Source organism: Pseudophryne corroboree, chromosome 3 (assembly GCF_028390025.1).
Source record: "Pseudophryne corroboree isolate aPseCor3 chromosome 3, aPseCor3.hap2, whole genome shotgun sequence".
Classification (NCBI taxonomy): Eukaryota; Metazoa; Chordata; class Amphibia; order Anura; family Myobatrachidae; genus Pseudophryne; species Pseudophryne corroboree.
The window spans coordinates 700,025,153-700,039,320 of record NC_086446.1 but is presented as its reverse complement, the minus strand read 5'-3'; the positions used below and the strand labels follow the sequence as shown (position 1 = coordinate 700,039,320).

Genomic DNA, 14,168 nt, shown 5'->3' with positions numbered 1-14,168 from the left:
GGAGATCATTTACCTCTTCCCCTTCCTCTAGTAGCAAGGAAGGAAGAACCTCGGCCTTTTCTGAATTTATTGGGCCGAAAGGACTGCATCTGATAATAGTGCGGTTTCTTTTGGTATGGAGGAACAAATAGTTAAAAAGTATGAATTACCCGCAGTAGCCGTAGATACCAAATCATCAAGGTCATCTCCAAATAAGGCCTTACCTTTATATGGTAGAGATTCCATACTTTTCTTGGAGTCAGCATCAGCATTCCATTGGTGAATCCACAACACACGCCTAGCTGAGACAGCCATGGCATTGGCCTTTGATCCCAAAAGACCAATATCTCTCGCAGCTTCCTTAAGGTATGCTGTAGCGTCCTTGATATAACCCAGCGTCAAGAGGATGCCATCCCTATCTAGGGTATCTATATCAGATGACAAGTTATCTGCCCACTTTTCGATAGCACTACTTACCCATGCAGACGCAATGACAGGTCACATAAATGGACTTCAACGTAGTTTCTTAAGGATCCGCAGGAACCTTAAGGGCCGCCGTGTCAGGTGACGAGAGAGCCACCTTTTTGGACAAACGAGACAAGGCCTTGTCCACGGTGGGGGGAGTGACTCCCACTTTTCCCTATCCGTCGAGGGAAACGGATAAGCTGCCATAATTCTTTTGGGAATCTGAAACTTTCTGTCAGGACCTTCCCAAACTTTTTCAAATAGCGTGTTCAGTTCATGAGAGGGAGGAAACGTTATCTCAGGTTTCCTTTCTTTATACATACAGACCCTTTTATCAGAGATAGCCGGGTCCTCAGTGATATGTAATACATCCTTCACCGCCACAATCATGTACTGAATGCTTTTAGCCAATTTTGGGTCTAACCTGGAATCGCTATAGTCGACACTGGAATCAGTGTCCGTGTCAGTATCAGTATCAGTGTCTGCCACTTGGGCCAACGTACGTTTTTGTGACCCTGAAAGGACCTGACTTTGGAAAAACATATCTTCCACAGATTTCTTCCATGCCTGGGTCTGCGACTCAGACTTATCTAGTCTCTTACTAATAAGAGCCACATTAGCATTCAAAGCGTTCAACACATTTACCCAATCAGGTGTCGGCGGTGCCGACAGGGTCACCCCCGCAGCCGTCTGTGTTACTAATACAGCCTCCTCCTGGGAAGAGCCTTCAGCCTCAGACATGTCAACACTTGTGCACCAAACACCCACAGACACTCCGGGAATATAGGTGACAGACCCACAGTAAAGTCTGACAGAGAGACACAGAGGGGATTTGCCAGCTCACAACCCTGCGCTGAGAAAACGGGTCTGAAAATGCCAAGACAATGCTTCAGACCTATAGCGCTTTTATCACATATATATATTGCACCAATTATATGCCTCCCCCCCTCCGTTTTGCACCCCTGGTACTTGTCAGTGAGGAGGACCAGCGTCTCTGCAGCTTGTGGAGAGGAAATGGCGCTGTGAGCTGTGAGAAAGAAGCTCCGCCCCCTTAATGGCGTGCTTCTATCCCGCTTTTCTCAATATTTATACTGGCGGGGGTTCGGACAGTGCCGCGGCACTAATGTCCCCTCTTGCCAGTGGGCTTAATGAGAATGTTTTTTTAGCTGCCCAGGGCGCCCCCCCACCCGCGCCCTGCACCCTGCAGTGCTGTGTGAGTGTGAGCTTGGCGCGCAGCATCTGCCCGCTGCGCGGTACCTCACAAAATGCCGTCACTAAAGTTGAAGTCTTCTTTTCTTCGGTTACTCACCTGTCTTCTGACTTCTGGCTCTGAAAGGGTGTGACGGCAGGCTGCGGGAGCGAGCATCTGAGCGTACCCAGCGATCAAACCCTCAGGAGCTAATGGTGTCCTGTAGCCAGAAGCAGAGCCCTTGAACTCACTGGAAGTGGGTCATACTTCTCTCCCCTATGTCCCACGAAGCAGGAAGACTGTTGCCAGCAGCCTCCCTGAACATAAAAAAACCTAACGTAAAAGTATTTTCAGAGAAACTCAGTAGAGCTCCCTGTAGTGCGTCCAGTCTCACTGGGCACAATTCTAAAACTGGAGTCTGGGGGAGGGGCATAGAGGGAGGAGCCAGTTTACACCCTTTCAAAGTCTTAAAGTGCCCATGTCGCCTGCGGATCCCGTCTATACCCCATGGTTCTAATGGTGACCCCAGCATCCTCTTGGACGTATGAGAAATAATAAAAAGTATTATTATTATTATTATTATTATTATTATTATTATTGAGATATCTGTAACCCTTATCACCAAATAATGGAAGTTGTGTTTCCCCACTAACGGACTACTACAGAACAGCACAAGCAGAGTTTGTCACCCTCACCCACACACTTTCTGTCATTGTGTAACACTATTTAAGCTGAATCTACACCATATGACAACAGTGGGATGTTTAGTTGTTTGGGCACGTGTCACATAATTAGTGTGATTAACACTTTATAACGGCTATAGCACGCCTTTATCACTCTGCTGCCAAACCCGCAGGAACTGTTTGTCTAGAACGGGAGAGCTGTGATTCCCTGTACTCCTACCTGTGTTTTGAGAGTTGATTTTTACAGGTTAGGTCAAAAGGTTACTCGTTACTATGTGTAAATTGTACTCAGTATCAATTAAGGATGTGTGAAACTGCTCTCATTTACATTCATTAACAGATAAGAAATGGAAGATAAGCTTGAAGGTGGCTTCTGGGTGCTGTGTTTTCAAGCCGAGCATTCAAATGTTATTCTATTTGAGTTAAAGTGGGCCAGGTAGAGAGAAGACACTTAATGAAAATGCGAATGACAATAGAACAGGTTAATCTGCTCAGACAAAACAAACAGCTATTCTTTCAGCACTCGATATATACAGCAAAGAGCACAGTTACAGGCTGTATAAGGCACATGGCACGGCTGTGCATTGCCTTCATTCCCTGCGCTAGTATGCTAAGGGTCCGCTTTTACCAACGATCTGTTACTGACACACCAGTGAAGAAAGACGTTATGTAGGCTGGACAGAATGCAGCTTTTCGGCTCACTAGAAACTGGTGATAACAGTAAGGTATGAGGCCCTTCAACCATGTGCCTCGAGAGCGTTGTTGAGTTATGCTGGGCATATATTCTACAATTATCTGGCCGAGCCACCAGATATTGGTGGATCACCCAGATAATTGTACAGTGGTATTGCCACGCCTGACCACTAATTATCGGTCTGTCAGACAAGCTGAAATCGTCCAACATGTCCAAAAGATTTGATAAGCAGTTGGCCGTGTATGCACTGTCTTGGCCAACATTTCCCCTGCTCTTTCACATGGGAGGAACGGGAAAATGTCTCGTCCCCAGGGAAGGAGCACAGATATTGTGTGGCCATACACTGAGATATCTCACAGCACATGGCCACATAGTGAGAAAAAATGTCTGTCGGTCTGTCAAACATTTGGGGGTGTATTTACTAAAAGTCAAGTTGGGTTGATGTTGACTGATTTTTGGTTAATGTTTGGTCGATTTTTGATAGATTTTTTGTTTCAGGGTCTAAATCACACATTTACTAACAGATGACTTTGCACATATTTTTTTTTTAAACAATGTCAAAAATTATCTGTTTTAGACCCTGAAACACAAAATCGATCACAAATCGTTCAAACATCGACCAAAATATATATATCGCTCAACATCGACCCAAATAGACTTTTAGTAAATCTACCCCCTGATCTGACAGTGTATGCCCAGCATCAGTCATGACTAAAAGTGGGCATTACCATGTGGGAGACCGGTTTTGCTAAGTCATGATCAGGCCAATTTCTTAGTTTTTGCGTAACTTCAGTTTACTGTAAATGGGAATGTTTTTATTTCTGAGTCCATCTGAGCAGATTGTATATAGTTTTCCCTAGACAGATATGGCAATCTTTTGGGAAAATAATGGAATAGATATTATTAAAATATTACTTAAAGCAAGCATGAAAACATTATTTTATTGCACATTATGATCTGCTTGCATGTCGTCATTACACAAACTTCCTCAGCAATGTCCCCATCACATTCCCCCATTTGGTCTCTCCTATCAGCAATTGTCCAGAATAAGCCAATCTGACTTTTAATGTGCAGGTTGGAAACAGTGATAGACCCCGATTGCGTTAACGTACATATAGTTCCTCATACATCTTTTCTGCAGTCACGCCAAACAGCCCCTCTTGACACGCCAGGTCGTGTGAGAATCTTCTAGCGTCAGGCATCTTTTTTGCTACTTCTGTGCCGGAAATGCGCCTTAGTCGCAACACATTGCAGCTAGGAAGCACGAGGAGACTGTGCTGATTAATCCGATATAGGACACTTGTATATCTGTGTGTGAATGAGCCTGAATGTGTAGACATGTACAATGTAGCAGCTGCAGCTTTTTTCCAATACAAGATCTGTTCTGCTCCGTATACAAACTCAGTCACACACAATATACAAGTGTCATATATCAGATTAATCAGCGCAGTCTCCTTGTGCGTCTTAGTCACATTGTTTTGCAAATAAGACGCATTTTCAGCAAAAAAGACGCCTGACGTTAGCAGAGTTGCATGGAACCTGGAAGCTCGCTCTCACCAGGCATTTCGTGCTTCATGGCGTATTCAGGCTAGATGTATAACGACGCATCTGTATCATCTGCCAAACAGTTATAATGAGCCGAATAAATGATTTTGTCCAATGTAACAAGCCACAGGTATTCAGTCTCACATTTGGTTGACCCCTTGAAAAATAGGATTTTAATTACCTACCAGTAAATCCTTTTCTCGTAGTCCGTAGAGGATACTGGGGTCCACATTAGTACCATGGGGTATAGAAAGGTCCACTAGGAGCCATGGGCACTTTAAGAAATAAATAGTGTGGGCTGGCTCCTCCCTCTATGCCCCTCCTACCAGACTCAGTGTAGAAACTGTGCCCGAGGAGACAGACATATTTCGAGAGAAGAATTTAACTGAAGTGGTGAGATTCGAAACAGCTCACACAAACAAGAGGAAAGCCATGCTAACCCAAACTGAATAGGGACAGCAACAGCTGAACCAACAACATTACTTAACTAAGTAAGAGGGCAGGAAACACGAAGCACTGGGCGGGCGCCCAGTATCTTCTACAGACTACGAGAAAAGGATTTACCGGTATGTAATTAAAATCCTAATTTCTCTTACTTACTAGAGGATACTGGGGTCCACATTAGTACCATGGGGATGTACCAAAGCTCCCAAAGCGGGTGGGAGAGTGCCGAGATTCCTGCAGAACTGCTTGACCAAACTGAAGGTCCTCAGAGGCCAAAGTATTGAACTTGTAGAACTTAACAAATGTGTTCGATCTTGACCAATTAGCTGCTCGGCAGAGCTGTAAAGCCGAGACACCCCGGGCAGCCACCCAGGAAGAAACCACTGACCTAGTTGAGTGGGCCTGTACTTTCGAAACCGGCAATCCTGCCAATGAATAAGCCTGCTGGATAGTAAGCCTGATCCAGCAAGCAATAGACTGCTTTGAAGAAGGACACCCAGTCTTCTTGGGATCATAGACAACAAACCGCAAGTCAGATTTTCTGTGACAAGCTGTCCTCTTCACGTAGATCCTCAAAGCCCTCACACCATCCAGGGACTTTGAGGTAGCAGAGGTGTCAGTAAGCACCGGAACCACAATAGGTTGGTTGATATGAAACGCAGACACCACCTTAGGAAGAAATTGCTGACGAGTTCGGAGTTCAGTTCTATCCTAATGATAAACCAAATACGGGCTTTGTGAGACAACGCCCCCAGTTTGGACACATGCCTTGAAGAAGCCAAGGCCAACAGTATAACAGTCTTCCATGCAAGAAACTTAACGTCAACCTCCTGTAAAGGGTCAAACCAGTCCGATTGCAGAAACCGCAACACCACGTTAAGATCCCAAGATGCAATGCCTGTAGAAGGGCATTGTATATGGCCCTTAATTCCAGAATGTTGATCGGAAGAATGGCTTCCTGACTTGACCATTTTCCTTGGAACTGTTTCCCTTGGGTGACTGCTCCCCAACCTCTGAGGCTTGCATCCGTAGTTAGCAGAATCCAATATTGAATCCCAAACCATCGACCCTCGGTCAGGTGAGAAGTCTGGAGCCACCATAGAAGAGAAATCCTGGCTTTTGGTGACAGACGTATCCTCTGGTGCAAGTGAAGATGTGATCCAGACCACTTGTCCAACAGATCCAGCTGGAATGGCCTGGCATGAAACCTTCCCTACCGCAGAGCCTCGTAAGAGGCTACCATCTTCCCCAGAAGGGGAATGCACAGATGCACCGATATCCGGGTTGGTTTTAGGACATCGCGCACCATTGACTGGATTACCAATGCCTTTTCTAAGGGAAGGAACACCTTTTGTTCCTCCGTATCCAGGATTATTCCTAGGAACGGAAGCCTCCGTTTTGGTTCCAGGTGGGATTTTGGTAGGTTCAGAATCCACCAGTGATCCTGGAAAAGTCTGGTTGAGAGGGCAATGCTGTCCAACAACATCTTCCTGGAAGGCGCTTTTATCAACAGGTCGTCCAGGTATGGTATGATGTTCACTCCCTGTTTGCGGAGGAGAAACATCATCTCTGCCAACAACTTGGTGAAAACTCTCGGTGCCGTGGAGAGGCCAAATGGCAGGCCCTGAAACTGGTAGTGACAGTCCTGCAGGGCAAACCTTAGATATGTCTGATGAAGCGGCCAAATCGGAATGTGAAGGTACGCATACTTGATGTCGAGAGACACCAGGAATTACCCATCCTCCAGACCCGAGATCACCACTCTCAGAGACTCCATCTTGAATTTGAACACCCGTAAGTACGGGTTCAGTGACTTTAGGTTTAAAATGGGCCTTACCGAATCGTCCGGTTTCGGTACTACAAACAGGTTGGAATAATAACCCTTGTTTTGTAGGTGTAGTGGAACTGGAACAATGACCTGAGTCTGCACCAGTTTTTGAATCGCTGGCTGCAAAGTCAAACCTGCTTCTGGAGAAGCTGGTAAGCCGGATTTGAAGAATCTGGGAGGTGGGAGTTCCTGAAATTTCAGTCTGTATCCCTGTGCGATAAGCTCTGTGATCCAGGGATCTTGACATGATATCGCCCATATGTGACTGAAATAAAGTAACCGGGCTCCCACCTGCCTGTCTTCCAGGCAATGCAGTCCACCGTCATGCTGAAGGTTTTGAGAAAGCAGATCCAGAGGTCTGCTCCTGAGAACCTGCAGCAGCGGGTTTTCTGGGTTTACTTTTACCGCTTCGGAAGGTTGTAGAAGAAACCTTGGATTTTCCTTCAAATTTTGCAGTCCGAAAGGACTGCAGAGATGGAGCAGAGTAGGTTTTCCTAGCTGGGGTTGCTGCGGAAGGAAGGTATGTAGACTTACCTACCGTAAGCTTTGGATATCCACGTATCCAGTTAATCTCACAAAAGAGCCTCACCCGTGAATGGTAGTCTTTCCACGCCTTTCCTGGAATCCGCATCCGCAGTCCACTGGCGTAGCCACAAGCCTCTGCGTGCTGACACTGCCATGTCAGTGGTGCGTGCGTTGAGCAAACCAATTTCCTGTAAGGCCTCCACCATAAAGTTCCTGAATATGCTGTAGGAGTAAAATAATCTCCCCCCTGGGTAAGGAATCTAAGCCGTCAATCAGGTTACCTAACCACTTAGTAATGTCACTAGTGATCCATGCACAAGCAATAGCGGGTCTCTGGGCCACCCCAGCCGCAGTATATAAAGATTTGTGAGTGGTCTCAATTTTGCGGTCAGCTGCGTCCTCTAAGGACGCGGCCCCGGGAACCGGTAAGACTATCTTACGCGACAACCTGGACACTTATGTGTCCACAATCGGCGGGTTTTCCCATTTCTTCCTATCCTCTGCAGGAAAGGGAAAGGAAGAGATCAGCCTTTTAGGGATCTGAAACTTTTTGTCAGGGTTCACCCTCGTCTCTTCAAACAGGGCATTTAAATCCTTTGAAGCGGGGAAAGTAGCTGGGATCCGGTCTGAAGATCGACAGTGTCTAGGTCGACAATGTTTAGGTCGACCACTATAGGTCGACAGTCACTAGGTCGACATGGATGGAAGGTCGACAGGGTTTCTAGGTTGACATGTGCTAGGTCGCCAGGTCTAAAGGTCGACATGAGTTTTTCACATTTTTTTATTTTTTTTATTTTTTCATACTTAACGATCCACGTGGACTACGATTGGAACGGTAAAGTGTGCCGAGCGAAGCGGTAGCGGAGCGAAGGCACCATGCCCGAAGCATGGCGAGCGAAGCGAGCCATGCGAGGGGATGCGGTGCACTAATTTGGGATCCCGGTCACATTACGAAGAAAACGAGACCAAAAAACCCCCAAAAACATCATGTCGACCTTTAGACCTGTCGACCTAGCACATGTCGACCTAGAAACCCTGTCGACCTTCCATCCATGTCGACCTAGTGACTGTCGACCTATAGTGGTCGACCTAAACATTGTCGACCTAGATACTGTCGATAAAACGAACCACACCCAAGTAGCTGAGGATTTCTTTTTAGTGTTAAAATAAGATTCTTCTTCTACATCTTCAGTCTTATCAGGAATATGTAGGACAAATTTGATAGCCTCAAAGAGGGCCTGTATACCCTGTGACAGGACAGCATCCCCTCCCCCCACCCCACTCGCATCCACTTCACCCTCCTCTGGATCCGACGTGTCAGGACCAGTATCATCCTGCATGATTTGAGCCAGAGTACGCTTTTGTGGGCAAATGGCGAGAGTGTGGGGCGCAAACATGGGAGCTTAAACTCTATGTATCAGGTCATCCATAGACTGCCGTAAGAATTTTGTCTCATTCTCAGTATGAGACAACTTAGTAAAAATATTTGAAATCATCCCTTTAATGGAGGCCAACCATGGGGGTTCAGCCCCACTGGACTGGGAGTGAACACTATCCTGAGTACAGGGCAGTGAGTCCCCAGGGGATGAGAGACATTCTGCTGTACAAGACACACAGTCCCTCGACATGATTGTAAAGGGACACCTACACACACACAAACACACACACACACACTAGTGAAAACTCAGTATATGTAGGCAGGGTCCTCAGAGAGACACAGAAATCAGAGCCAGCCACACAGCGCCCCTTCTAGCAAGGTAAAACCTAGCTGGGTCGCACAGAAATAAGCACCTTAGTAGTGGCTGTAAACTTAAACTTGCCCCCCCCCCCCCCCCCTTTACTAAGACCCCCTGGTACCACTGAAGAGACTTGGAGTCCTTGTGGAGGAGCTACGTGTCCCTGCGAATGCTGCCTGTATGAGCTGCAGAGGAAAATGGTGCTGGAGAGCTGTAGGATCTGCTCTGAGTGAAGCCCCGCCCCCTGTAATGGCACGCAGCTTCCCGCATTTTTTATACTGGCCATGAGGTAAAAAATGTCTAACCAAGAGTTAAAACCCCTGTTAGTACATTGTGGCCAGTGTGGGCATCAGCGGAGGCTCAGCGCGCACCTCACAGCGGGACACACCGTCAGCGTGTGCCTGTCTGAGCCCCCTGAAGCGCAGCCTGCAGTCAGAGCTGCGCTCCAGCCCTTGTGCCGCCATTCCCGCCAGCGCCCCGCTAACCGGGACGCGGCGTTGTACTCATCACTCTTCATCTTCTGGCTCTGTTAGGGGGTGGCAACGTGCTGCGGGAGGGTGCACTGCGCTGTGTTGTGGCTTGCGAATGGCTCCCTCAGGAGCTCAGTGTCCTGTCAGCAGAGAAACGGGACCATTAACGCTAAGGAAGTTGGGCTGTTCTCCCCCTAAGTCCCTTGAAGCAGTCAGGCTGTTGCCAAACTGCCCTGATTGAAAATAACAAACATTTAAAATAAAAGTAGAAAACCCTTCAGGAGCTCTCCAAAGCGTTACCGGCTCCTACGGGCACATTTTCTAAACTGAGTCTGGTAGGAGGGGCATAGAGGGAGGAGCCAGCCCACACTATTGATTTCTTAAAAGTGCCCATGGCTCCTAGTGGACCCATCTATACCCCATTGTACTAATGTGGACCTCAGTATCCTCTAGAATGCAAGAGAAAGAGGGATTCGGTATTTAATACCAGTGGTCGGAATGCCAGCGATCAACATGACCAACACCAAAGATCGCAACCACGTATGGGATAAGTATTTTTACCCGCCCCTTACTTAACCGTAACCCTCTGTTGGTGGCAGCTATGACTAACCATCGGGGGGGTGGCAGCTACGGAAAACCATCCCCCTAGTGCCTAACCCAAAATCCCCCCCGCCCGCCAGGGCCTAACCCTCAACCTTCTCCCCCACGGGATTCCAGCGTCGGTCACATGACTGCTGGCATCTGACCGTCAGGATGCAGAACGCATCCGAAAAAGAGACTCCCATTTAAAGCTATGTTGAGTACATTACAAGCAAAACACACAGCGAGTTATAAGCAAAGGTCCAAAACCAGAAAAAGATCTATATGGAAATATTCTATTTACGTTAGCTAACTCACTTGTGTTGGGCAAAAGACAGCACAATGTCCAGCAGTGGAATTTTTCGGGGAAATTATTTTTAAAGCCCAATAGGGATATAGCTTTGACATTGACTGTAGTATAAAAGCAGCGCATTCTCGGACCTTAGAATCAATTATGTGCACTTACCTCCGATGAAGTGATTCCGAAAATTTAAGGCTTGCGTAAATAAATTCTTTGACTTGCGTATAAATCTGCGGAACGGACTGAGACATTGGGAGTTTCTTTGGAAAGTATAGCTTAACATAATGGAAGAAAAAAAAAGTGTTATTTGCCTGTGTACAGTCCACACTGTCAGTTATATAGCTGTATGCAGTTTTGGATGATGCAGTTGCTCACTCCTCTGTAAAGTACACCACAGCTATACAGGTATGGAGCTACAATTTAATGGTTGCACCAATATTCATAACTCATAACAATGAGACTCAACATTTCACTAACAACACTGAACAGTTGATACCTCGTATAAAACGAATACATTCATTGTGTCTCTCCTCTGCTACTTGGAAATAAACTCTATAGCAGCTCTGCTCTGTGATTCTCAAGCTCAAAGCACAGTACGTTTTTGAAACTATACACTGCATTCCTGTTTATTAATTGGAAACTTTTATATTTAATAAACACAGAGGCGTAACTAGGGTTTCTGGCGCCAAGGGCAAAATAAAAACCGCGTTCCCCCCCCCCCCCCCAAAAAAAAAAAAACATAAAAAAAAACCAACCTATACAAACATGATAAATAATCTTATATACACTGCTCAAAAAAATAAAGGGAACACTAAAATAACACATCCTAGATCTGAATGAATGAAATATTCTTATTAAATACTTTGTTCTTTACATAGTTGAATGTGCTGACAACAAAATCACACAAAAATTATCAATGGAAATCACATTTATTAACCCATGGAGGTCTGGATTTGGAGTCACTCAAAATTAAAGTGGAAAAACACACTACAGGCTGATCCAACTTTGATGTAATGTCCTTAAAACAAGTCAAAATGAGGCTCAGTAGTGTGTGTGGCCTCCACGTGCCTGTATGACCTCCCTACAATGCCTGGGCAAGCTCCTGATGAGGTGGCGGATGGTCTCCTGAGGGATCTCTTCCCAGACCTGGACTAAAGCATCCGCCAACTCCTGGACAGTCTGTGGTGCAACGTAGCGTTGGTGGATGGAGCGAGACATGATGTCCCAGATGTGCTCAATTGGATTCAGGTCTGGGGACTGGGCGGGTCAGTCCATAGCATCAATGCCTTCGTCTTGCAGGAACTGCTGACACACTCCAGCCACATGAGGTCTAGCATTGTCTTGCATTAGGAGGAACCCAGGGCCAACCGCACCAGCATATGGTCTCACAAGGGGTCTGAGGATCTCATCTCGGTACCTAATGGCAGTCAGGCTACCTCTGGCGAGCACATGGAGGGCTGTACGGCCCCCCAAAGAAATGTCACCCCACACCATTACTGACCCACTGCCAAACCGGTCATGCTGGAGGATGTTGCAGGCAGCAGAACGTTCTCCTTGGCGTCTCCAGACTCTGTCACGTCTGTCACATGTGCTCAGTGAGAACCTGCTTTAATCTGTGAAGAGCACAGGGCGCCAGTGGTGAATTTGCCAATCTTGGTGTTCTCTGGCAAATGCCAAACGTCCTGCACGGTGTTGGGCTGTAAGCACAACCCCCACCTGTGGACGTCGGGCACTCATACCACCCTCATGGAGTCTGTTTCTGATAGTTTGAGTAGACACATACACATTTGTGGCTTGCTGGAGGTCATTTTGCAGGGCTCTGACAGTGCTCCTCCTGGCACAAATGGCGGAGGTAGAGGTCATGCTGCTGGGTTGTTGCCCTCCTACAGCCTCCTCCACGTCTCCTGATGTACTGGCCTGTCTCCTGTTAGCGCCTCCATGCTCTGGACACTAAGCTGACAGACACAGCAAACCTTCTTGCCACAGCTCGCATTGATGTGCCATCCTGGATGAGCTGCACTACCTGAGCCACTTGTGTGGGTTGTAGACTCCGACTCATGCTACCACTAGAGTGAAAGCACCGCCAGCTTTCAAAAGTGACCAAAACATCAGCCAGAAAGCATAGGAGCTGAGACGTGGTCTGTGGTCACCACCTGCAGAACAACTCCTTTATTGGGGGTGTCTTGCTAATTGCCTATAATTCCCACCTGTTGTCTATTCCATTTGCACAACGGCATGTGAAATTGATTGTCAGTCAGTGTTGCTTTCTAAGTGGACAGTTTGATTTCACAGAAGTGTGATTGACTTGGAGTTACATTGTGTTGTCTAAGTGTTCCCTTTTTTTTTTTTAGCAGTGTACATAAACCGGTTTATTGCTACAAAACGGCTTACATATTTAAATATGAAGAAAACATTTACAAGTATGAAACTTTTATTGTTTCCTGCAGAGGTCTGTTTTTTTGTTTTGTTTGTTTTTTAATAAATAAGCAACCCTTTTTTTTTTTTTTTTTAATCATTAAACAGGGCCTATGACTTTTCTTTTAACAAATAAGGGGACTCTTTTTCTCTTAATTCTAAGCAAGCCCTGGGACTTTTAAATTTTTTAAACCAGGGGTGGCTTTTTATGAATTAATATGATTCATATTACATTATATGTACTGTAATAAAATGTCAAAAACCCACATGTCACACAATAGTGTTCCTTATTCGCATTACACCACACAGTAGTAGTACTCCATATACACCTTACACCACATAGCAGTAGTACTTCATATACACCTTACATTGCACAGCAGTAGTACTTCACTTATAACTTACATCGCACAGCAGTACTTCATATATACCTTACACCGCACATTGTGCCCATTATACACATTCCGATTCACAGTGTGCCCATTATACACATTCCGATTCACAGTGTGCCCATTATACACATTACGCCACACAGTGTGCCCATCATACACATTACGCCGCACAGTATGCCCATTATACACATTACGATGCAGTGTGCCCATTATACACATTACGCCGCACAGTGTGCCTATTATACACATTACGCCGCACAGTGTGCCCATCATACACATTAAGCCGCACAATGTGCCCATCATACACATTAAGCCGCACAGTGTGCCCATTATACACCTTACACCACAGTGTGCCCATTATACACCTTACGTCACAGTGTGCCCATTAAACACCTTACACCGCACAGTGTGCCCATTATACACATTTTGCTGCAGTGTGCCCATTATACACATTACGCCGCACAGTGTGCCCATCATACACATTACATTGCACAGTGTGACGCCCTCATACACTAAAGCACCCAGTCCCCCTTCCTCATACACCCCAGCACCCCCTCATACACTATAGCACCCAGCCCTCTCTTCCTCATACACCCCAACACCCCATCATACACTATAGCACCCAGCCCCCCTTCCTTATACACTCAAACACCCAGCACCCTCTCCCCCTTAAATTACAGCCCCCAGCCCCCTTCCTCATACACATTAAACCCAGCACCCCTGCTTATTCAGTATATCACCCAGTCCCCCTTCCTCATACACCCCAACAGCCCCCCTCATACGCCACCTCATATACCACCCTTCACATCCATTCATCGGCTGCTGCTGAATAGGGATGTGGGGGCTTTGTGGCAGCAGCTTTCTGCTCTGTGCACACGGCCACATGCTGCTCCTTTTCCAGAGCAGAGGGAGCAGGTCCCGTGGCC

At 46.5% G+C, this 14,168-nt stretch overlaps 1 protein-coding gene across 5 annotated transcripts in view; it reads right to left on the bottom strand.

Annotated features, from left to right (window-relative positions):
• Positions 1 to 14,168, bottom strand: part of LOC135056636 (exocyst complex component 6-like) — a 606,161-nt gene that overhangs the window by 218,626 nt on the left and 373,367 nt on the right. For all 5 annotated transcript variants that reach the window (XM_063962052.1, XM_063962055.1, XM_063962057.1 and 2 more), the window contains exon 15: positions 10,604 to 10,713. In XM_063962052.1, the coding sequence (XP_063818122.1) occupies positions 10,604 to 10,713 (110 nt within the window). The remainder of the gene's footprint in view (positions 1 to 10,603; positions 10,714 to 14,168) is intronic.